This window comes from Carica papaya, chromosome 5 (assembly GCF_054855325.1).
Source record: "Carica papaya isolate Zhongbai chromosome 5, ASM5485532v1, whole genome shotgun sequence".
Taxonomy (NCBI): Eukaryota; Viridiplantae; Streptophyta; class Magnoliopsida; order Brassicales; family Caricaceae; genus Carica; species Carica papaya.
In genome coordinates this window covers 44,296,847-44,320,079 of record NC_142313.1, presented here as the reverse complement: position 1 = coordinate 44,320,079, position 23,233 = coordinate 44,296,847, and the positions used below count along the sequence as shown (strand labels likewise).

The following is a 23,233-nucleotide window of genomic DNA, read 5'->3' as shown; positions in this document are numbered from 1 at the left end:
GTTCATTATGTGCATGTTTTCTTCTCAGTTAATATAAATCTTGAGTAATATGACAGGATTTTAGTTTTAACATGTTCATAGCTTTTCGGTTAAAAGGAAATTTATGAGACCAAAGGTTTTTAGATTTAAAGTTTGGATTATATTAGCTATCAACTTATTATAAACAATTCTGTGACATCAAAATTTAACTTATTATAGTTGGTTGATAATATAGCTTTTCTTTCTTTGTTATGATATCTTTTTAGAATAATCTGTGTCTACATTCTTTATAAAACATCTGCATGTCTATATTAATTGATTAATTCATGGGCTCACTTGGACTATTTTTGTCAACTAGTGCTTTTTTCCTTTGTGCTTATATAATTTACTTACATGGGAATGAGGGAGTTGTAATTAAATTGTAGTTAGTTGGCAATAAACTGTTAGTTGCCTGAGGTTATAATCGTTAATAACCGAACATACAATGTTTGTTAATGGGATTTTTAAGATCGTAGTGATTAAATTAAATTAAGTTTTAACGAATTCACGTGTTAGTGGAATTTTAAGAATTGTAGTGATTAAGTTAAACTAAGTTTTAATGAATTCATTGTCTTTTAGTTAATAAAAAAAAATTGTCTTAATTAGAATAGTAATAGTGGATTAAAAACATAAAAATAATATGCAAATATACGAAGAATTCTCATGATCAAATCTAAGAAATATAAAATAAGAACTGAATATCGAGTAATTTGGTGTGGTTACGTAATCTATCGAACTAAAATAGTGCTTGTTTCTTTTTGACTAGTAAAACGTGACCTTTTTCAGTTTGCTTCTGCATGCCTTCCTCAGTTTTTTCGAACAACATCCTCAAGGTAGGTCAAGAGGTTCTATAAAACTCCAGCACCAAAACCGACATCCAGAAATTCAAATTTCATAATGCTTACTACTTTGATTTTATCTTTTTGTTTCGCAGAATTTTTTCGAATTGATAAAAAATTGATAAGTTTTGTGGATAAAAATATAACGATAATACGTAAATATACAACGTATTCTCGTAATCAAATCTTATAAAATATGACACTCTCGGATTTATGCGAATTAGAGTATTAAATGAAGGTCTCAACTGTGCACCAACCCTTGCATTAGTTTTTGTTAATAGCAGCAAAATGTTTGGGTGGTGTGGTGAAGGTGAAGAGAAAGGGAGAGGTGAAAATTATGTACTGTGATGATTGATTGTGATACATCTGGAGATTGTGTAAAAAATGAAAATTTATTTAATTCTTGCGCTTTGGTCTTTGAAGAAGGTATTATATCTCCCGATGTTTGATATAATATCTAAAAATATACGAAAAGATTATTTTTATATTAAATTGTAAAATTTATTTTTATTTTTGTTCATTTATATTGTAATTGTTAAAATTTAATAATTTTTTTAAAAAAATTACGAATTCAAATTTCACTAACAATATATAATTCGTCATTTTGTAAGTATAATATACACTAATTGAAACTAACTCATAATACTTTATTTAAAAAAATTTAACACTTAATTTATTAATAATGTTAGTAAGATTATAACGATTAAATTAAATTTCATCTTAATTAACTATTGTAATTTTAGCAGAAAAAATATTCTGTAACGAATAAATTCTCTTATTTGAAATAACCATGAGTTAATACCGAACCTGATTTCATTCGCTATAAAAAAAAAAAAAAAAACCATCACAATATACTAAATCACACTGCTAAAAATTTCTTTAAAGAGGTCAAAAGGAAATTTTATAAATACAATTGTTGTTTTCAGTTCAATACCCATTCAATTCCCAAGTTTAATTTTTACGTGATAGTGGGTCTCATGTCATACACAATACTAAGTATAATGCTAAGACATGAACCCCTAAATGAACTTTGTACACCATTTCATTGGTCATAATATATGTCGTACCTACATTGCAAAACACCATCAAGAACAGACTGCAAATCTTCCTCTCTCCCAAAACTGCTAACGCTACGGTAGGTACCGTATAGATCACAAAAGATCCGCCGCATAATCTGCAACACTACTTCCTAGATGCCTTGAAAATGTTCTCTTTGTAGTATTTGAGCTCCATAATACTTTCTCTTATATCATCCATAGCTCTATGTTTCTTCTCCTTATGCGGAGCTTTCTTGTGATCTGCATAACAATGAACATATATATGAACTATGTTTAGTAATTCATCGAGGTAAAAAACTTTTCTACCTAAATTTTGCCAACTGCAACTCATTGCCCGAGTCAAACTCACTCGACCAGAAATCCCAAAGATTTTGGATAGCCAAACAATTGGGATTGCCCAAGTCAAGCATGTATCAGATGGGAACCAATGTAATGCATCAGATTAAACTTGAATACCTGTTAAAACAATAGTAATAATAAAGGGAACTTCTACCAATTTAGTAATCAAGTTAAGGCAGATAAAAATTTCTGTAGACAGTGAAAAGATAAAGCTCGACTTGAGGTAGAGCTCTAGTAATCTAGATAGTGCAGACAAGAAAAGAATTTCTCTAGAAAAAAATTTACAGCATAGTTAATATAGTGCATCTTGTTACCTCTGGGGAACCAACGAATGCATAAAGCTCTGACACTACTGACATCAACAACAACATGAGAGAACAGGCTAGCCAAGTCTGGCATGTACTTCTGCCAAGAATAAGCTGGTTAGGACAAATTGTGCAAGTAAATAAATAGAAGTTATATAGGAAAAAATACCTCCAAGCAATATTAACAAAATCAACCAGCTTGGGAATTCAGAAGCATTTCTGCGGCTTAGAATACTTAGATAAACCACTACTTACTTTATATCTACCATGCAATATTATTTGTGCAATTTTAGAATTCAACCAACTAGTTAAAATGATGGAATATTATGGAAGTCATATAATGCACTAGGCCAGACTGCACTGGATCCAGTTCAGAATTTTCGGTACAAATCGAAAATCTCTACTTGAATTGGATCCTTCTAACGAATGGGAATCAATCATATGCTGATTTCTTCTAAAGTCACAAAATATTAGTACCTTCCAGAATCAAGATGCATTTAGAATCTGGAGAAGAATAAATTTGAGACAAGGTTTTCTTCAACACTGAGAAATAAAAACGGGACAGACTTTAAAAAATCTTCCACAGGTGTAGACCAGAGACATTAGAGATAAATGATTATGTGGTTATCTCCCAATTAACACGGAACTAAACCTAATGTTAGTTCAAATGAAAACAAGCAAAGCCAAGTGAAAGGATCATAAAAGATAACTGATATTGATATTGTTCGAAAATAGATAGATTCCAAATCAATTTATCTCCAGCGTATAATTCCGCTCTTTTTATACAGAAAAAGAAGAAAATGTGTACAGTATATAATTCAGGGATAAGAACTAAAAAGAACTTAAAAAATAAATAACTGTAGAAGTTCTAAACATTGAAAAAAATATCAATGTCTGTTTGAAACATAAGGTGCAAACAAAAGAAATTATACCGAACAGATTATAGTTTGTTTACCTTTAAAAATAGAAAATCCACGTAAACAGAATTTCCAGCTAAAAGAGGGGTATGAGCACCAACATGTTTCTTGACAAATTCAATAACCTGCCACATTGAAGCACAAGATTAGGCAATTTTAAATAAAGATAAAATGGAACAAGAAGGCATTCGATAAGAAATCTACTATTATTCTAGTATTGGGTTTAAAAAACTAGATCACCGCAAAGCCTTCTCTGGTATAGCCTGTAGCACCCGGAAAGGAGGAGGGAAAAAAAAAAAAAAAAAAAAAAAGGTGCCACGTCAGCAGCCACGTCAGCAGGCCCGGTCAGCAGTCCCGGCCAACCAGGGCCTGCCACGTGGCAAGATCGCGTCACTCCGAAAGGAGCCACGTTGGCGATCCGCGTGGGTGCGATCCGACGGCCCAGATCAATCACGCGATCGGACGGCCCAGATTCAAACGCACGGACGGCCCAGATTCAATCAAAAACGAACGGCCCAGATTAAAACGAAATGAACGGCTGTGATCAAAAGGTAAGGGGTTATAAATAGAACCTCCACACCAGACCAAAAACCCTAGCCGCCAGCCGCTCGCCGGAGAAGACGAACCAGAGGTCGACCGCCGCCACCCGCCGCCACTCGCCGCCGCACCGGGGAAATTTCCGACCGCCGATCGAGGTAAATTTCATACCCCCGACTCGTTTTTCTCCACTGATTCCTCCTATGGCCAAATTGAGGCCGAAATCCCTGGCAAACGGCCGGAATACGCGGCCGAAACCCAGCGGCGCCGCCGCGCCCCTCTCGGTTTTTGCCTCCGACGAGGCCCTTCCCGGCCTCCGTTCGATGCAATTTTTATATCACCGTGATCACCATTCTTTTCTCTACAGGTTGACCGGAGCCGAATCACCAAAACACGAACCTCGCCGGAGAGCCGCTGCACCCGAGAGCGCCGCCGCCGGTAAGCTCCGTTTTTCCGTGATTTTTTGGCCCCCCCGAGGGCCCTAGGGTTGTTTTCTGACAAGGACCAATGCGAGCGTGGCCGAATTCGGCCGAAAACGGCCGAAAACAGCCAACCCGAGGCGACTCGCCGCCGCCAGCGGCGGCGCCGTCGCCGGAGCACGGCAGAGCCGCCGTGCCGGAGTTGCGATTTGGTCCGAAAGGGGCCCTGGGCCTAATTTGGATTTTTTTTGGAACACGTGCAGGTACTGTTAGTGTGTTTCAGTTCCCCAGGAAAAATTCAGGGAAAATTAGGGACGGCCTGCAGGCGCACTGTGAATCGTATTCGGATCCCGAAAACAAGTAAGGACCCCTCACCCTATTTCCTATCACGGTATTAAAGTTCAAAATGATAAAACGGTATTTCTTGAATTAACGCATGTGTGAAATTGCTTAAGGTTGCTAATGGAGCCCGAGTCTAGTGTGATTGATGATTTACTGTTATTTGGCCTGTTTACAGCTTTAAATGCAAAATGAGGTTTGATGTGTTCATTTTACAGATTTGTGTGCATGTACTACGTTTTTATTAATTATGGGTTGAATGACTGAAAAACTGATACTGTATGTTGTCTGTTTGGTATGAATTACGATTTGCTTGTTTAAATGTGAATTGATGATGCTGATTGAGGAAAAGGAAAATGAAAGATTGTGTAGACTGATAATTGTATTATGGGGGTCAGCCTGACTAGATATCCTGGGAGATGGTGGACGGACCGGGTCCGTAGGGAACCCTACCGGGATTGTGGTCTCACATGCCGGACGGGGTATGGAGATCTTATGGTTTTGGCGCCCATACCGGACGGGGTATGGGGACGGCCCGTTTCACCCTCATACCGGACGGGGTATTGAGGTTTATGGTTTTGGCGCCCATACCGGACGGGGTATGGGGACGGCCCGTTTCACCCTCATACCGGACGGGGTATTGAGGTTCATGGTTTTGGCGCCCATACCGGACGGGGTATGGGGACGGCCCTGGAAACTGATTATGAATGTTAAAGGTTAACGGGTAGCGGAACCCCTATGGACCCCCACGGATACTAGTAGGCTGGTAAATGAAAAAAAAAGATATGTTGTACAATGATTGAATTACAAGAGGCGTGATAAGTGTTATGTTTTACAACTTAGATTATTCAATGATTATGATAATGTTATTGTTTTTCTCATATTGTTTTCATAAATTCCACCAAGGTAAGTGGATGGTAAAAGTTTTATTATTGATAAAAGGTTTTGTTGTAAATTATGCTCCATTGGTCTTTTTGTGGTTTTCTACCCACCTTTATCTCCGTGACGGTGAGATATCGTGATGTTCTTACTGGGCTAGTGTAGCTCACTCCTTAATTAACCATTTCAGATCAGGAAGACATGGTTCCCGAGCCCGTTCCGCAGGAGGACGACGAAGGGGATGCCTAGAGACTCTGTAGTCATACGCATAGTTTATTTTCGAGTTTTCTTTCTTAGTTAGTTTAACCTTTTATATTTTAAGTACGTTTGTTTGGTTTTTCGTGTAAGGGATGTTAACTGAAATTTTGATCTCGCTTCCGCATTCGATATATTTAAATACTCATTTCATTTTAATATTTCCGGGGCCGTTACATAGCCTTTATAGGATAAGGCTCTGGGGTCTTTTTGATGGCTTTCTTTATGTACTTTGAAAGAAATTGGACTGCCCCCTTGCACTGAAGACTCTTCCTTATCTCTTTGTACTTCCTTATGAGCATGCCTTGTCCTCCCTTTTTGTCTACCTTTCTCTTTTTCTCCCCCTAATAACAGTCTTTTTTTTTTTATTTGGGGAAGATGACTTATTTTCAGCACTGCCGACCAATCAAAATTTTTTATGAGCTTTTCTTCTCTTGCTTTTTTCTTTTTTAATTGAAGAACTTTCTTTACAATTCCGGATGTGGAAACCAACATAAAAACTTATCGGACTTTGTTTTAGGAATTAGATTTGTAAAAATAGGCTTTATTTGCTTTTGTTCAAGAGTTTGGAGTTTTAGTAACATTTATCAAAGTGAAAGTTTTCCAAATGGAAATTTCAGTCATCTAGGACATGAAAAAAAAATTATCGTCACTGAAAACAAAATTCCAAAAGTTATTATTACCAAACAAGTACTGAACTCTATCTTCCCTTTTTCTTGTTCTAAAACATGGGTTTGATCCCAAAAACTTGATAAAATAGACCCAGAAAAAGGGAGTCCTAATCTTGTTAAATACCTGCTTTTCAGCTTCTCCTTCACTGGTTGTACTCTGAAGCACTTTCTTCTTCAACCCTAAATAGTAATTTTGAAGTGTTAATAGTAGTTCCTCATCATTATAGTGGTGCCTAGACAACATATAATAGTGAATTGACTTCTTGCTTTCAATCAATATATCATGGTAAATTAAAACTGTTATTTCTTTTTCAACTCGTACCACTGGCTGCATGATGATGTTGGCACCATTCTCCCATCTTATCCAAACAGTTATTAGTTTGATGGATAACCAAATCTGGACCCTGAAAATAGGATGCTTTGTAATTGTACACATATTTATCATATGACACAGATGCTCTTTTGTCAAGAAAAATAGGAAATGCAAACAATTTTCATATAACAGAACACTTTTCACATAACAGATTGAAAACAAGAGGTTTGCAACTTCTTCAAATGCAAGATTCTTCATAAAATTTACTTTCATTTCAAAAGGTTTTTCAACTTCTTAGTTATTCTGCCTTCATAATCTAACGTTGTTCTTCATAAAAATTACTTTTATTTTTAACTTGACATTCTGAAACACAAAAATGAATAGACAAATCAATGACTTATGCTGTTCAAAAATCCAAATTTTTGTTTAACATGGAGTTACATTTCAAAAATGAATACTGAAATAATCTGGCATTGATTGCTGTAGAGGTGACATATAACGACATATAAAGAGACTATCAATCTTTTCTTTATTATTTCTCCAATATATACATGCAACGCAAACTTTATATAGGTTTAAAATAAACCTTTCGCTAAACCTCAGTTCTTTGTGATATAGTCGCCAACATTCCAAGGCAACAACCACATGAAAAACTCTTTTCAACAGACAGTACCACCTGAGTAAACCATGTGGAACCAAAAAATAAAGAGACAAATAAAATGCATGCATCACTAGTAAGCCATCTTTTGGTGAGAATAATCAGCTAGAGTATAAGTTATGGAAAACAAGGTTCAGTTGTTGAAACTTAAGCTGTGTTTGAACAAATGAAATCCGTAAAAAATGTAGAATTTGTTGATAAGTTCACATTCTAAACATAAAGAAGATAGACTTAGAAATAAATTTCACACCTTTCACAAAGTTCATTTGTTCAGGACATAATGTTCATAGAGAAATAAGAAAGCGCATAATCCAAGTGATCAACTTGATCTTATAAGAAAAATGACCTGACACCTTGATCCCTCAAACTTGTTATCATATGCTTTATATAACCAAAAGGCAATAAAGAAAACAGTGACCTTATAAATTCAAAAAATGGCAAATAAAATACACTCACGATCGCTGAGATTGTATTAAGTGTGAGTTTGACAATAATTGAACTATACCAAAAGCAACCAAAGATATAGCCTACATATCATAGCCAGCAACTAAAAATGAACAGTCTTCTAGCTTTAAAATATTTTCCCATTAATTTTTTTGCAATATCATTTCCAACACCCAGAAAGTTCTGACGGATAAACTAATATACATCGTTAGTGGAGGACATCTTTTAAATGCCTATAACATGCAATGGTTTGTTAAACAAAATTGAAACTTTAACCACTGCCATATTGCTGAGACTCTACAGCAGATATGCGGATGTAAAATATAACAAAATTGATTTTTTAATCAAGGAAACACAAAGATATTCTAGCTTTTATGTAGTGATAGAAGTAAAGGCAATTGCTAAAAAAGAAATAATAAACAAGAGAAGCAAATGCAAAGATATAAGAGGAAACATAAAAAAATAAAACAAGTCACAAAGTCAAAACAAGGATATTAAGAAGGAAAACAAGGATACTGAACATTAGACTAACAAAATTATAAGTACCTCCACTGATTTGGTCAGACTGCCATTTGTGATTATACAAGCAATTTCCAATATTCGGTCAACTTCAATGTCCAGACCTGCATGATAGCACAGGAAAGGAATGAAAAAAAGTGTGCATAAGGCTCGTTAAAAGATAATTAAAAAGACATCAAGGGACCTCTATCTGTGTAAGGAAGATAATTAAAAAGAAGTTTGCCAAAGATTTATGAGGTCCCCGAGATCTTCTCCGTCATGGAAAGAATGACCTTTATGCAAAATACGCAAAGTCTATAACTAGTGCTCATTAACTCGTCAAAAAGAAAGCAAGTTCGCTAAAGAATTCTCTTGTGTTTCTGATGCGGAACCCATGATCAACTAACGTGATCAAAACCCCTACATATACTAATGTGGAACCCGGGATGAACAGTGCAATCTAAAACCTCGCATATACATCAGTAACCAGAAACTCAAAACCCTAAATAAATCCTCCCTACTTGACCCGTACTCAATAAGAGAGTGAAAATCAAGATAACTATAATGATGATTTGAATTGATTAAAAATGACACAAGTATGAACTTGAAAAGTTAAACATCAATTCAAAAAGAAATTGATAAAATGCAACAAAAAATTACCTTGATAAGTTGAATCAATTTTCACTCAACAAGAAGGTTAACAAAAAGCTAAATAGTTGAAAACTAAAACTTTATAATTTTATGATTCTCAAACTTAATTGAATACAACTGTGAGTTGATAGCCTATTTATAGTGTAGGGCATGTGAAAAATAAGACTCATTTGGCAACATTTGGCAAATCGATTTCTCAACTAATATTCCCAAACAAGAAAGACTGGATAGCCAAGAGTCTAGAAGAACAGTTATATAACTATCCAACTATTTCCTTTCCCCTTATTTCTCTAGCTTACCAAATAATTATATTTTCTACAACGAAACTATGAAGCTAAATATGCATACCAGTCATTTCCAAGTCAATCCATACAAGGGGTAACTTGTACGCTTCAGAAGGCACCAAATTCTGCTGATTTTGCTTTCCATTTTCTACTGATATGAAATCACCATCGCTCTTAACTTTGCTTTTGTGGTTAACTGTTTCAAAGAAATAATATCATTACTATGACATTAATTTATAGAGTACCAGAGTCTACGTGCTTAGATTAGGGTGCATTAGTGCATAGGGAAATCAAACTCATTAACAAGGCTCCCCAAATGAGCTATCATCAGCAAAGTACCCCCTAGAGAAAAAAATTAACAGAGTGCAGATAACCAACATAGTTATTATAATTAATAAAATATTTATTGAAGATTATATGCAGTTATTTTTAGGTAAAAGTTTCATTTGAATTCACTTGTAATACAATGGGGGAAGAAACTGATGATTCACATTTATCCACTGAAAAGAAAAAAAAAATGAAACATATGTATCAGGATATCCAGTACGCCATTGAGGTCTGACCTATCTTTTTCCTTTGAACCAATATTTCAACTATCTTGGCATATTTAATGAAGAGGAGAGAGAGGGAGAGACACGCACACACACACACAGAGATATAGAGAGACACAGAGAGAGAGAGAGAAAGAGAGAGAGAGAGAGAGAGAGAGAGGAAAAGAAGGTTGAGAATTTGCCAGTGAGAGAATACTTAATGAGAGACGGAGTTAAATAACGGGAGATTAATTAGTTTCAAAGGATGCTGAAGAATCAAAGTTAAGTTAAAACACATTGATTTCAGAGGTTGATTTATACCAAGTGGCAGAGTGCATCTCTAGTTCAAACAACATGCTACTATTCTCTACTAACAGTCTAAAATTTGAAGAAGAAAAGAGGTCCAGCAACAATGTATAAAGGAATTTGAACTTATGGTAGATAAAAACATTGAAGATAAGAATTTTTATTCAAAAATTACTAAATGGTAATAGAATAAACCAATCATTTAAACTATGTTACTCCTATATCCTTGAGAAGCACCTTGACATACAGAATTCTACTCTGTCCATATAGCATACCCTTTCTGCCAAAGTTTTGCCACAAGTAGGCACCAAGAAATTAACCCAAACAATCAAGAGAAAGTACCATACTTTCAAGAGAAAATATCATGTTTATCACAATTGCTTTTCTGCTTTTTACTAGTCCAAAATCCTACAACGAGATCTGCAGCCATACTTTCAAGAATGCCCATTACGGACTTTCATATCTCATTAAACACGCATCGTGTTTCTTAAAAACACCCCCAGCTCTTAAAGTCATTGCTAGTTAGCCGTAACAGATAGGAAATTAATCGGCACCTTTTAGTCTTATCAGCTGACACACAATCCTCTATCGAAATTCCGATTCTTACAAATGCAAACAAACGTGAAACACAACCATCATACTATAAAGCTCATTCCTTCTGCTACTTGAAATAATAATTATAAAAAAAAGAAAAAAAAAACTAAAACATACAAAGTTCAGATAATTCACCATGTCTTAAACTATATTGCAAAAACATTTTCCCGCTTCTCTCTATTTTTCTACAAATAAATTTGATAACCGAATGACGAATTCTCTTATCGGAATAACGCAGAACGACTTCACTCAATAAACAACGAAAGGATGTTATTGAGAACTCCTAAACAACCGCGTTAAACAGAACACAAACCTAACCCTAACACAGAGTGCATGAAGAAAGCAATTAGGTACTTAAAAAACGGAAACGTTGATGCATAACCTGAATCCCGAGATGAAAGAGATGAAGTAGAAGCTGAAGCAGGAGCAGAGGAGAAGATAGATTGCACTTGATCGTCTTCAACGTCGAGGTCCAGCACAGAGAATGCATTTGACAGGGAGTCCATTGTTTGCTGGTTCCGCTTTGGCGCAAATTTGAAAGCAGTGAGAACGGGATATTTAATAAGTTGATAATGCGTAACACAGTTAATATAGTGTTTTGACAGACTGACCATTTTTGAATTAGAGTTTAAAAAATAATTAATTATTTTATTATTATAGCATTATATAATTTTCTAAAAAAAAAAAAAAAACTATAATGAAATTCTATACATACTTTATTATTGTTCTTATATTCTTATTATTTTTAAACTATACTGACTAAAATATAATTAAAATCATATGTTATTATTTTACTTACGAAAAATAATATATATTTTTTTTAAATGACATTTCGTTCAATTAAATTGAACAAGCAATGCAGTAATGTTCGGAAAATAATTTTTTCATACGTAAAAATTCGAAAAATTTTGTGAGAATCTCGTAATATAATGAGTTATTTTAATACAGTTCGTTATAACTTAACCCATTAAAATATCAGAACGAAAAATTAAAAGAGTTTTATAATCGTCGACAATATAATCGAATTTAAAAGTGTTTATGTTTAAAATTGACATAACTCTTTTAATCTATAGTGCATTCTCGAACAATAAGTTACGAGATAATATATAAATTGAACAAGAAAAATAATAATATCCGAAAAAATTGTGAAAAATTCGAAAAATCTTGTGAGAATCTCGTAATATAATGAGTCATTTTATTACAGTTCGTTCTAACATAACCTACTGAAATATCAGGACGAAAAATTAAAAAAGTTTTACAATCGTCGATAGTATAATCGAATTTAGAAGTATTTATGTTTGAAATTGACATAATTCTCTTAATTTATAATGCATTCTCGAACAATAAATTACGAGATAATATATAAATTGAACAAGAAAAACAATAATATCAAAAAAAAAATTGTGAAAAATTCGAAAAATTTTGTGAGAATCTCGTAATATAATGAGTTATTTTATTACAGTTCGTTCTAACTTAATTTACTGAAATATCAGAACGAAAAATTAAAAGGGTTTTACAATCGTTCGAATTTATAAGTATTTATATTTAAAATTAACTCTCTTAATTTATAATGTATTCTCAAAAAATAAATTACGAGATAATATAAAGTTTTCTTATAAGCCATAAGCTTGGTGAGTAGGTAAGGGGAGCCACACCCTCTCATCTCATCAGAAAAATCACAAGCAATGGTGTCAAAGCCAAGATTCACATAATTATTACATAATACATATTAAATTAATCTATATATATATATATTATTTGAGTGGATATATATTATTGAATTAATTTGCATGTATATATATATATGTAATCTTTATTTTTTTTAAATTAATTATCATTCACGAGAAAATTAGTATTTCAACACTTTTATGATGAAAAAAAATGTTATTGAAGAGTTTTATTTTTTAAAAAAATATATATTATATTAATTTGGTGGTATATTAAAAACTTATAAATTTTATGAAACAAAAATAATTTTTATACCCAAAAAAAAAATCAAGAAAAATATCAGAATATTATTATAATAATTCATATATTACCTAATATAAATATACTTTTTGGAAATTTTTATTGGAACTTTTTAAACAAATTATCCAAATTTTTTAAGTTCTTAGAAAATTTATTGGCTTATTTTTTTTTTGGATTAAAAATAAAATATAATTATGCTAAATTTTTTTTATTATTTACTTTCACTGTTTATAATTTATTATAATATTTTTTTTCTAAAATAATAAGATATTTTTATAGTTAAAATTAGTTTATCCATTTAATTATTTACTTTTCTTTTGGGTTGGTTGGATTCGTTCTTATCAGATTTTCTAACAGAAGAGGTTGTGTGGGTGCTATGAAACAAGAATAGAATCGAATCTACAGATCTCAATTGAAGGGGGGGTTCACGCAGTTCTATCTCAATTTGGAGTGCGGTAGAGCTTACTGTTTGGTTCGGTAGAAAAATTGGAGATGGTATTGGAAAGTTAATTGGAAAATTTTCGAAGAAGAGGGGGGGGATGGCGATAGCAGCAGCCGGGCAGCTGAATGTGACCGAATCTCCAGTTTGGGGATCCAGAAGTGTCGATTGTTTCGAGAAATTGGAGCAGATTGGCGAGGGCACATACGGGTGTGTTTCTTTCTTTGTTTTTTTTTTTTTTTGTTTTCTCGATTTAGGTTTTGGTTCTTCCTTCATTTTTCTTTTCCGAATTTTCTGTATCTCCTTCTTCAAATTCATCTCGTATTTAGCTCCTTGGATGACTGATTTTTTGTTTAGAAATTTGAGTGAAGTTTACCTTTTCGGAACTTGCTATAATTTGTTAGTTCAAGTTCAGTTATTTCCCTTTTTGAGAATTAGATGAACGGCTCTTCAATTATGAATGGAAACCAGATTTTGTTTGTCCAAACATGGATTTTCGTGGTAAAATTTGGGTTGAGTTTCTATATCATGCTTCCATGATTGAAATTTCGAGTTCATGGAGGAATTTAGCAAAAAAATAAAATAAAATTTCTTATAAATAATTGAGTTCATGTTGAACTTTGAGGAAGCAATTTAGTCAGTAAATGCAACTGAAGATAAATCGACTGGAAAGATAAAACATTCTCTAATTATGCAGCATTCTTAGACAGAGAACAGCCATTCACCATGGTTCTACTACTCGTTCTCCTTGGTTGATCAATGGTCAAGATACATTCTCTTCTCGCCTCCCATGCAAAGAAAAAGCAATTCTTGGAGGAACGTTCACCTTCCAAATCTGCTTGGCTGGAAACTGATCCACCCACACTTCACCATTTCTAACCAAATTCTCCAATGGTGCCCAGTGGCATATAACCTTTGGACAACGGTCTATGATTTGTTGGGGATAAGTTGGGTTATTGCCAGGTCAGTGAGGGAGGAGAATTGGGCTTGGGAGGGGACTTGTAAAAAGAAAAATTTGTAAATCTTATTCCATTGACTTTTTCTTGGATGGTGTAGAGAGAAAGGAAAAGTAGAGCTTTTGAGGGGATAGAAGGAGAGATGACTTAAACTAGGGATGGATGGTTACATTATTTTGGTTCTTTGATTTTGGGTCATGATATTTACAGGTTTGAGAATTTTGGGAATGTCATAGATATACTAACTTATTTGTAAATATTATTATAAATGGGAGGCATCCTCTTGGTGCTGATAATTTAATATACATGTTATACATTTTATTTCAAAAAAAAAAAAAATACTATAGTTTTCTTTCAAAGAAATAGCTTTGCCTAACCCCTCATTGCCAATGCCTAATTCAATGTTATGAATTAGTTTTCGTAGTAATCCTTTGGCAATGATAGTGAATGCAATTCATTCGGTCAGATTAGGATTCAAAGAAACAGACTCTAAGGTTGTGAATGGTTTGACCCACATTCCATTCCCACCTAATACCTAACTGAATCTTTTATTTCAAAAAAAAAAAATCCTAACTCAATCTTCATATTAACTTGAAATTTACAATCAGGACGTATTTTCTAAGTTTAATCTCGGTCCCATTCCATCTTCAATTCTTTGGATATTAGGAATCCGATTCCTATGAATTGGATTCTGGGTGGGGATGAGGGATGAGATCAAACATAGGAACAATATCCTAATGTTAAGATTCATAAGAATTTTTTTTTTCTTGATAAAAGAAGAAGTATTATTGAGGGAAAGAGGAGAAAACTAGAATGAAGAGAGGGTGATACATCCTCCTGGTGTTTCAACTTATAGCGAGCAAAAGAAATTATAAGGCAATATAATACAAAACAATTGTAACAACTTAAGGGCCATAAATAATAATTTCCCAATTCTGGTGTAGATCCAATATAGCTAGGCCTGAGAGTTTCCCATGCAACTTGACCCATAAGAAAATTTCTTTTTTTAGGATAAACTTGACCCAAAAGAAAATTAGAGGTCGTAATTAAGTGGGAATGAAATGAGAATTGAACCAAATATAACACAGAAGTTTTTATTAGCTATATGAGATCTGTGAATGTTTCTGAAATTGAGGCGTTGATGAATGTACAAGATAATCATCCAGATCCATGTCTGGTGCCATTAAAGATTTGCCATTGTTACTACAAACACATACACATATACAGTTGTATTTTACAATTGCCAATTACAAGACATTGCTCTAATAGAAACAAAACTTTAGATTTTTATAGGTTTTCTGAGAAATTAGTAGAATCAGAAACAAGTAGTAGTCTGCTGCTTCAGGTTTTATTCATATTGAATTTAATTTGGAAAGTTATGGCAGGAAGTTCATCTTCTGTTTCTGATGCTGAATGCATGTTAGCTTTCCTAAAATTCATTCTCAAATAGTTAATTTACTTTGATGTAAGTAACATGAAACTCATACGCTCTATATACAACCATACACTTTAAGATTAGAAAAAGCTTATGCGTTGTCTGGCTCTAAGAGTTGGAATAGACCAACTGGTAGATCAACAATCTTCCAACCTTTAAGATAATATGATTTACGTTCTTTGTCTTATTTTCTATTGTATTTATGGCTTTAGCCTAAGTAATTCCATAATATAATTTTCTTATATTACCATTGATTGAAATATCTCTATGCAACTGGTTTGGGACGGGATGATGGAATATTGTAGTCGCATCATATATGACATGCATTGGTCTGTGAAACTAACATATTTTAAGCTTTATTTTGGTGGTCAGTTTATTTCATCACATGTATTAGCAACCTCTTCTCGTGTAGCTTATTTTCCTATGGTTGTTCAGTCCAATTTTCTATCATCAGCATCTAGTTTTTAATTGTTAGCTCCTGATCATGATTTGTGGTGCGCTATTTTGCTATGCCCTTCAACTTATGATGTATGGTCATTAGTTTCTTTACCATAAGAAAACACTAAAGAAAAATCTTTTTGCTTCAATTTGTGATGTATTAACATCTTATATATCTCATCATAGTTCTTGATGTTGGAGGAACAATGACTTGTTTATTTCCATATCTGCAGTCAAGTTTACATGGCCAGAGAAATAAAGACAGGTGAAATTGTTGCTTTGAAGAAAATACGAATGGATAATGAGCGAGAGGGGGTACGTCCTTTACCCTTTTGCCAGCGTCTTTCTAACTACTTGATCTAAAATATATGTTACTTAGAAGAAGGCACTATGATCTTCTTTTGCCATACCTCTCGTGCACCATTTACATTTTCTTGCTAGAGGCAAAAGCAAGAAATAGGATACAGCGTGTTGGTACGGAGTTTTATGCTTTTTCTTTAAAATTAATGATTCTCTCTTCTGAAATGTATTTTTATTTCATTTCTTTGTGCAGTTCCCAATAACTGCTATACGCGAAATCAAAATTTTAAAGAAGTTGCATCATGAGAATGTAATAAAGTTGAAAGAGATTGTGACTTCTCCTGGTATTTTTTGTAAACTAATTTTGTCTATGCATGTTCTTTTACCTTGGTATGTATTTCTTAACTTACAAATTTTTGGGTTAATTTTACAGGTCCTGAGAAGGATGAGCAGGGTAGGCCAGGCAAGTTGTCTGCTTGTGTGGCTTTTAGCATAGTCCATTGCTTAAGCATGTTGCTGTCCTTTTATGATTTCCAGATAACTTTATTGAATCAAATGTCATAGTTTTGTTGTTTTATGATTTTGGCCAGGGTATATCTTACTAAAGCTGCATTGCTTGCAGATGGTAACAAGTATAAAGGTGGCATCTACATGGTTTTTGAGTATATGGACCATGATTTGACAGGTCTTGCTGATCGTCCTGGGATGAGATTTTCAGTTCCACAGATTAAGGTATCACCTTCATGATAACTATGCTTTCATATTTCGGGTCTAAGTCAATATGCTGTCAGCATACCATTCCTCTTTTATATTTTCCTTTTCTTATTATCCTCTTTTAGTATAGTGCTATATGAGGCAGCTTTTGACGGGACTTCATTACTGTCACCTAAATCAAGTTCTTCATCGTGATATCAAAGGTCAATGAAAGGAAGACTATGTCTTTGTTGAATCCTTGCCATCATTAATCCAAGCTAAGATTATTCAATTGCATTTGTGCTTCAGGTTCTAATCTTCTTATAGATAATGAGGGTAATCTCAAGCTTGCTGATTTTGGACTTGCACGATCCTTCTCAAATGATCACACCGGGAACCTTACAAATCGTGTTATTACTTTATGGTACAGGTAAATGGTTCTAATCCCTTATATAAAGAATCCAGCTCGAAACAGTTAAAAAAATTATTTGTACATGGCTGGTAACCCCTTTTTTTTTTGGTGCCTTATTTATATATACTATATTTTTTTATTTTTTAAAAAAAACAGTTAAAAAAAATTTTGTCATTTGAGTAGTGTACACATTTCCTACTATCTAAATAAACATTAAACAAGAAATTTTGCATCTTCTTTTGAGCAGACCACCAGAATTGTTACTCGGAACGACAAAGTATGGTCCAGCTGTGGATATGTGGTCTGTTGGTTGTATCTTTGCTGAGCTTCTGCATGGGAAACCAATTTTCCCTGGTAAAGATGAGGTGAATATCTATGTTTTGTGTTATTTCAAAAAAATAAGAATATATATGCTTTGTAAGTTATCTGTCTGTAGTTTATATGGCTGAAGTCTGAGTGATGCCAGGATACAAATTGGTAGACTGATTATTGATCATAAGCTTAAAGAAAGGCTTAAATATTCAAATGCTCTCTGTACAAGTCATTTGAAATAGACCCTGGTCATTTGAAATTATTCAGATAAGAAACCTTACATAAAGATTTCATTTTTTCATCAAGTTGTCTGCCACATGGCTGCATATGTGGTCATATGGCAAAAATTTTTAAAGCCTTACCAACATGGCAGCCACGTGGTTACAACATTGGCAAGGCTTTAACAGTTGGCAAACACATTGTTGGAACCCAAAGAGCGTGTTCTCCTTAGTCACTTTCTCCTCTATCTCTTCTGTCAACTTCGTCATCTCAACCTTGAAAGCTAGAAGCCCTAGAACACGTTAAAACCTAAACAATCCTAAGATTCTATGGGATTTGTTTTGATACGTGAAGATGGATCTTAGCTCCACAATCTTAAGTTTCATCCAATGTCCAGAACTTTTGGCAAGCCGTTACAATGCCCTTTAGACATCCCACATCAATCTTTATAGCTCTGTTATTGCATATGCCATTGATGTCAAAGTCCTACAACGTGTGACCTATGATCATCTTGTTGCACTAGGAATTGTCAAATCCATTTCTCATTAACTGTCAAGCTATAATTAGCATACTAAGAGTAGCAAAACAAAATAGAGAAAAAAAATTAGCATATTTGCAAAACTTGCAAATATTATGTACATGGGCAGTACCCCATTGATACCATCGATTCTTTAATACATTTTTACAGTTTTACTCCAAAAAAAAGATTAACAAAACAAAATAGAGAAACAAAGAATGATTAGGCTAAAGCTGAGACTTTCTCCTGTTCCCCTTCCAAAACTCTCTCCCTTTTCCCTTCGGTTTGCAGCTATTGCTGTTGCTCCATCTAGGGCAGGAAGCAATGTAATTGACAGAATATGAGACTACCTGAGGACTAAGGAAACTAATGCATCTGCAAGGTCCCACTAATTCAAGGAGCTGAAACAGAGAAGGCCATCTACCCCAACAAAGAAAACAAAAATGTCTTAGCGAGCAATGGAGTCAGTTCGTACACAGATCTCCTCAAACAAGGTGGCTGCAGCGACAACACAGAAGCTCCTATTCTGGCATTATCTGGAGGGAATTTGTGGGTTTGTCTAATCTAGATCTAGATGAAGGATCCAAAAGGGAAGAGTCCCTATCTGAAATAAAGCGACTGAATAATAGGGGTTGAGGCGTGGGTGGGGTTAGAGAATGAAGTGAAGTGAAGGGAAACCTTGGAGAAGGCAAGTAGGGATAGATTGACGTCTTGTAATTGTGAGAAGAGTTTCTTCGGTTTGAGTTGAGTGACAGGTGTGGGTCGAGGGGATGGGCGCTTCATGTTGCGGGGGGGTGGGGGGGGGGGGGAGGCGGGTTGAAAGCAGGGTCACCAGTGTCGGAGACTGAGGAGAGGGTAAAGGAGCTGATGCAGCCACATGAGGTGCAGGGAGAATACACTGTGGCAATATTAAAGATGTCATGCGGAGGATGAGGCATCAAGAATAGGAGAGCTCGAGAAGAAAGACACGCGGCTGCCACATGGGTATCTCATAAGTTAGATTTTATATTATGTTAGTATAATCGGTCATGTGACATAGACTTACATGATAATGATGAAAAGGGTCTCATTTGAGCGGGTTTTGAAAGTTCAGGTTTAATTTAAAGACAAAAATATCATAGGGGCCAATTTGAACAAAAATTGAATAGTATATGGATCAATTAGGTATTTAAGTCCTTTTTATATTATTGTGTTATATAGATCCCATCTATGAAATTTTGAATCAAACATTCTTAATCTATATTTCAGTAACAAAAGGGGATCGTTTGGATATTGGATTTCAGTACATTGTATTTCTTGTTTGACTGGCATATAATATGATAGCTCCTGCAATTATGAACTCTCTCGTAGAGGTTCGTTGTTTCCTCTATATAGTAAATTAAACGGGAAGAGAAAAACCTCAGATTTCAAAATTACCCGCTGTGGTAAGAATGCCAGAGGCAGCTGTACGATACCCCAGACTCCTTCCTCCCACACTCCCCTAGGTACCCGCAAAACTGGGCTTGGACAAAATGTTGATAACACATCTCGGTTTGATTTTGCACAAAATGCTCTTCTCCTGCCCTGAGGCAGAGATGTGAAATGGGACAGATGGCCCAGTAGTTTCCCCAACCGAGGATGGTATGAGCCAGGCTAGGCCAAGCCAAATGGGTCCATAGCATTAAGTATTTAAAGGGAAAAAGGCGTAGTGGCACTTACTTTCCACCAAAGAGGTGCCATTAGTATGCAAGAAATATTTGCTAAAAAAATGTGAATCAAAATGGCAACTAGGTCTCCTAGATCATTAAAGAAATGCATAGTTCCAAAAAAAATTCTCTGATTCTATGAATGAGAGGATGCTGTCTTCAAAGCTTTTTTGTTCCTTTTCTGTCAAATGACCCAAAGGATGCTGAATGTGATGAGGGAGATGGGCCTCAATGTAGCACATTATTTCATAGAATAAGATTTTATCATTAAGAAGATGACCAAAGAGCACCATTTTAGCGAAGTACCAATCCATACAATACAGATATATTTAACTTTTCTATTTCATAGAATTTTATTTGGAATGAAACTATTTTCTTGATCAAAATATTAACTTCTTTTGCAAGACTGTAATATAATGTGTTATTTGTAACTGTACTAGCCAGAACAATTAAATAAGATTTTTGAGCTTTGTGGAGCCCCAGACGAAATCAACTGGCCTGGTGTTTCAAAGATTCCTTGGTATAACAACTTCAAGCCAACAAGACCGATGAAGAGACGTCTAAGGGAGGTTTTTAGGCAGTAAGTAACGCAACTTGCAGCCTTGACATGCTTTTTTATTTGCATGATTTAAAAATTTTGAGATAGAGTAATTATTTTCTGTCCCTTCTATCTACTTCCCCTCTCATGACTTATGCTACTATTTTTACATTGTAGTTTTGATCGTCATGCTCTGGAGTTGTTGGAAAAAATGCTGACTCTTGATCCTTCTCAGGTATCATGTTATTAGATGTAACTGTTCACCTTAGTTCATATTGCCAATTTATAAATTAGAAGTTGTAGTAGTTCTAGCTGTTCTTTTAGATCTAATTTTTGAATTGGATTAAGAATTAGTGGTACCTTTTGAAATTAGATACGTTCTCTTACTTATGAAGTTTAACTAGTACATAACATTGATTGATTACATTTTCTCTCATTTCTTGTGGAGAACCAAATAAACTGAGACAGATTATAATTTAACAGAGTGTCGGAATTTATAGTTTACTGGGGAAAAAACAGATTATATTTAAGAAATAATATTCAATTTGAGGGGACGGAAAAAATTTGACTATATATGTTCTTTCTGGAAGGAATGATGATAATAACATTTTTGCAATATTGAATCTACAGACTAAGTTCGCTTAAAAATAGATAATCAGAATAAGATGTGCTGCTGGTCACACCAAAATTTTTCATTGGCCTATCCCTTAAGTGAAGAAATTTTGAGGTGTCATTTTATCATAGTGTGAAAGATCTAGTTTACTTTCACCATGTTGTTTGAATTTCATAATGATGGTTAAATATTGATAATCTGCTTTTTGGAAGCAGAAACTTTAACTCAAGTTTCTTAGGTACATCAGCATGCAAGAATGAAAATAATTCGTTACACTTTATATGTACCAGAACTTGCTTTCCTTAGGCAATAATATTTTATATTTCCTTTTGATTCCTTTTTAGCAGATTCTGTATTTTTTACTGTAGTTATTTGTGAGAACGAATGAGGTAAAGTCAATTGGAAAATAGATTAATAATTTGTTATCGTATCTGTTTTTAAAGGCTATTTTGAACTAAAAGCACGAGTAACTAACTCCATAATTGACAATTCATTTGTGCATGGTGGAATTGCCTTTTTGTTCCCACTTTTGGTCACAAAAAAAATAGAGAATATCTGCAAACGATACGAGAGGTTTTAAAATATATGTTCCTAACATTACTTGCCTTTTTGTTCCCATTCGGTCAATACGAAAATAGAGAATTTCTGCTAAGGATGCGCTTGATGCAGAGTATTTCTGGACTGATCCTTTGCCTTGTGACCCCAAGAGGTTTGGTTCTGTCTTTCTTTCATGTCATAAGTCACATTTAGAAAAAAAAAAAATTATCAGCCCTTCATTTATATGGTTTATTTCAGTTTACCCAAATATGAGGCCTCGCATGAGTTTCAAACTAAGAAAAAGCGACAGCAACAACGACAACATGAAGAAAATGTTAAACGTCAAAAACTACAGCATGCTCAGCAACATTCACGCATTCCAAACATTCAGCAGACAGGGCAAGCACATGGGCAAATGCGGCCAGGACCAAACCTTACCATGCATGGTTCTCAACCTCCAATTGCTGCAGGGCCAAGCCACCATTATGCAAAGCCTCGTGGACCTTCTGGAGGGCCAGGGAGATATCCACAGGGTGGAAATAGTGGAGGATATAATCACCCTAACCGGGGAGGTCAAGGTAGCGGACCATATCCCTCGCAAAATCGAGGCCCACCATATGGTTCAAGTGGGATGGGAGGTGCAGGTCCCCGAGGTGGAGGGGGTAGCGGGTATGGAGCCAATGCTCCTAATTATTCTCAAGGGGGTCCATACAGTGGTTCTGGTGCTGGTCGTGGGTCGAATGTGATGAGTGGAAACCGGAATCAGCAGTATGGCTGGCAGCAGTAGTGGCACACTTTGATGATTGTATCTAATGGTATTTTGGAGAGGAGACATGTAAACTAAATGGTCAAAGTTGAGATATTGTGAGGATGACGATCTTGGTTTTTTTTTTTTTTTTTTTTTAAATAACAATAATCATCTGCAACATGTATCTGTAGAAATATTTACCTATACTATACCTTGTGAGGGTGTGACATTACCTTTCATTGACCTAGATGATGTAATCATGAAGCCAATTTCCTGGCTTGTTCCCAAAAACATTTACTTCTAAGACATTGTCTTCTTGTTTGCACCAGAATTATTGGGTTTTGCATTCTGTTTGGCCATAGTTCTAATTGAAGAGAGAGCCTTAAACAATGACTACATTTGGAAATTGAATATTTTGAAACTCAGAGTTTGAGCAAAAAATCTATTACCAACGGTGCCAAGTCTTAACTCGTATATAAAATATTTACACATCTAACTGGTAAATTAATAAGGTTCAATTTCATCTTCATTTTTTACTCTACAATCATACCTGATAATATGTCTTCGCG

At 34.6% G+C, this 23,233-nt stretch overlaps 2 protein-coding genes across 5 annotated transcripts; one reads left to right on the top strand and one right to left on the bottom strand.

Annotated features, from left to right (window-relative positions):
* Positions 1 to 1,709: 1,709 nt before the first annotated feature.
* Positions 1,710 to 11,422, bottom strand: LOC110816866 (Polynucleotidyl transferase, ribonuclease H-like superfamily protein). Of its 4 annotated transcripts, XR_015818897.1 has the most exons (9): positions 11,237 to 11,422; positions 9,489 to 9,620; positions 8,538 to 8,614; positions 6,899 to 6,980; positions 6,701 to 6,756; positions 3,515 to 3,601; positions 2,569 to 2,673; positions 2,222 to 2,371; positions 1,710 to 2,155 (listed from the first exon to the last, which is right to left on the bottom strand). XR_015818897.1 is itself a non-coding variant. In XM_088219194.1 (8 exons), the coding sequence occupies exons 1-8, from the start codon at positions 11,358 to 11,360 to the stop codon at positions 2,102 to 2,104; spliced, it is 717 nt and encodes a 238-aa protein (XP_088075320.1). In that variant the 5' UTR covers positions 11,361 to 11,422; the 3' UTR covers positions 1,710 to 2,101. The 4 variants fall into 4 exon arrangements, 3 of the variants coding, with proteins under 3 accessions (XP_088075320.1, XP_088075319.1, XP_088075321.1); XM_088219194.1 differs by lacking the exon at positions 2,222 to 2,371; XM_088219193.1 differs by lacking the exon at positions 2,222 to 2,371 and having other exon boundaries at positions 2,569 to 2,659; positions 11,237 to 11,421.
* Positions 11,423 to 13,135: 1,713 nt separating this feature from the next.
* LOC110816930 (cyclin-dependent kinase C-1-like) lies at positions 13,136 to 22,995 on the top strand. The gene is made up of 12 exons (XM_022045300.2): positions 13,136 to 13,471; positions 16,324 to 16,405; positions 16,644 to 16,734; positions 16,824 to 16,853; positions 17,013 to 17,122; positions 17,235 to 17,307; positions 17,393 to 17,513; positions 17,743 to 17,860; positions 20,669 to 20,808; positions 20,944 to 21,001; positions 22,018 to 22,088; positions 22,175 to 22,995. The coding sequence occupies exons 1-12, from the start codon at positions 13,362 to 13,364 to the stop codon at positions 22,701 to 22,703; spliced, it is 1,533 nt and encodes a 510-aa protein (XP_021900992.2). The 5' UTR covers positions 13,136 to 13,361; the 3' UTR covers positions 22,704 to 22,995.
* Positions 22,996 to 23,233: the final 238 nt, after the last annotated feature.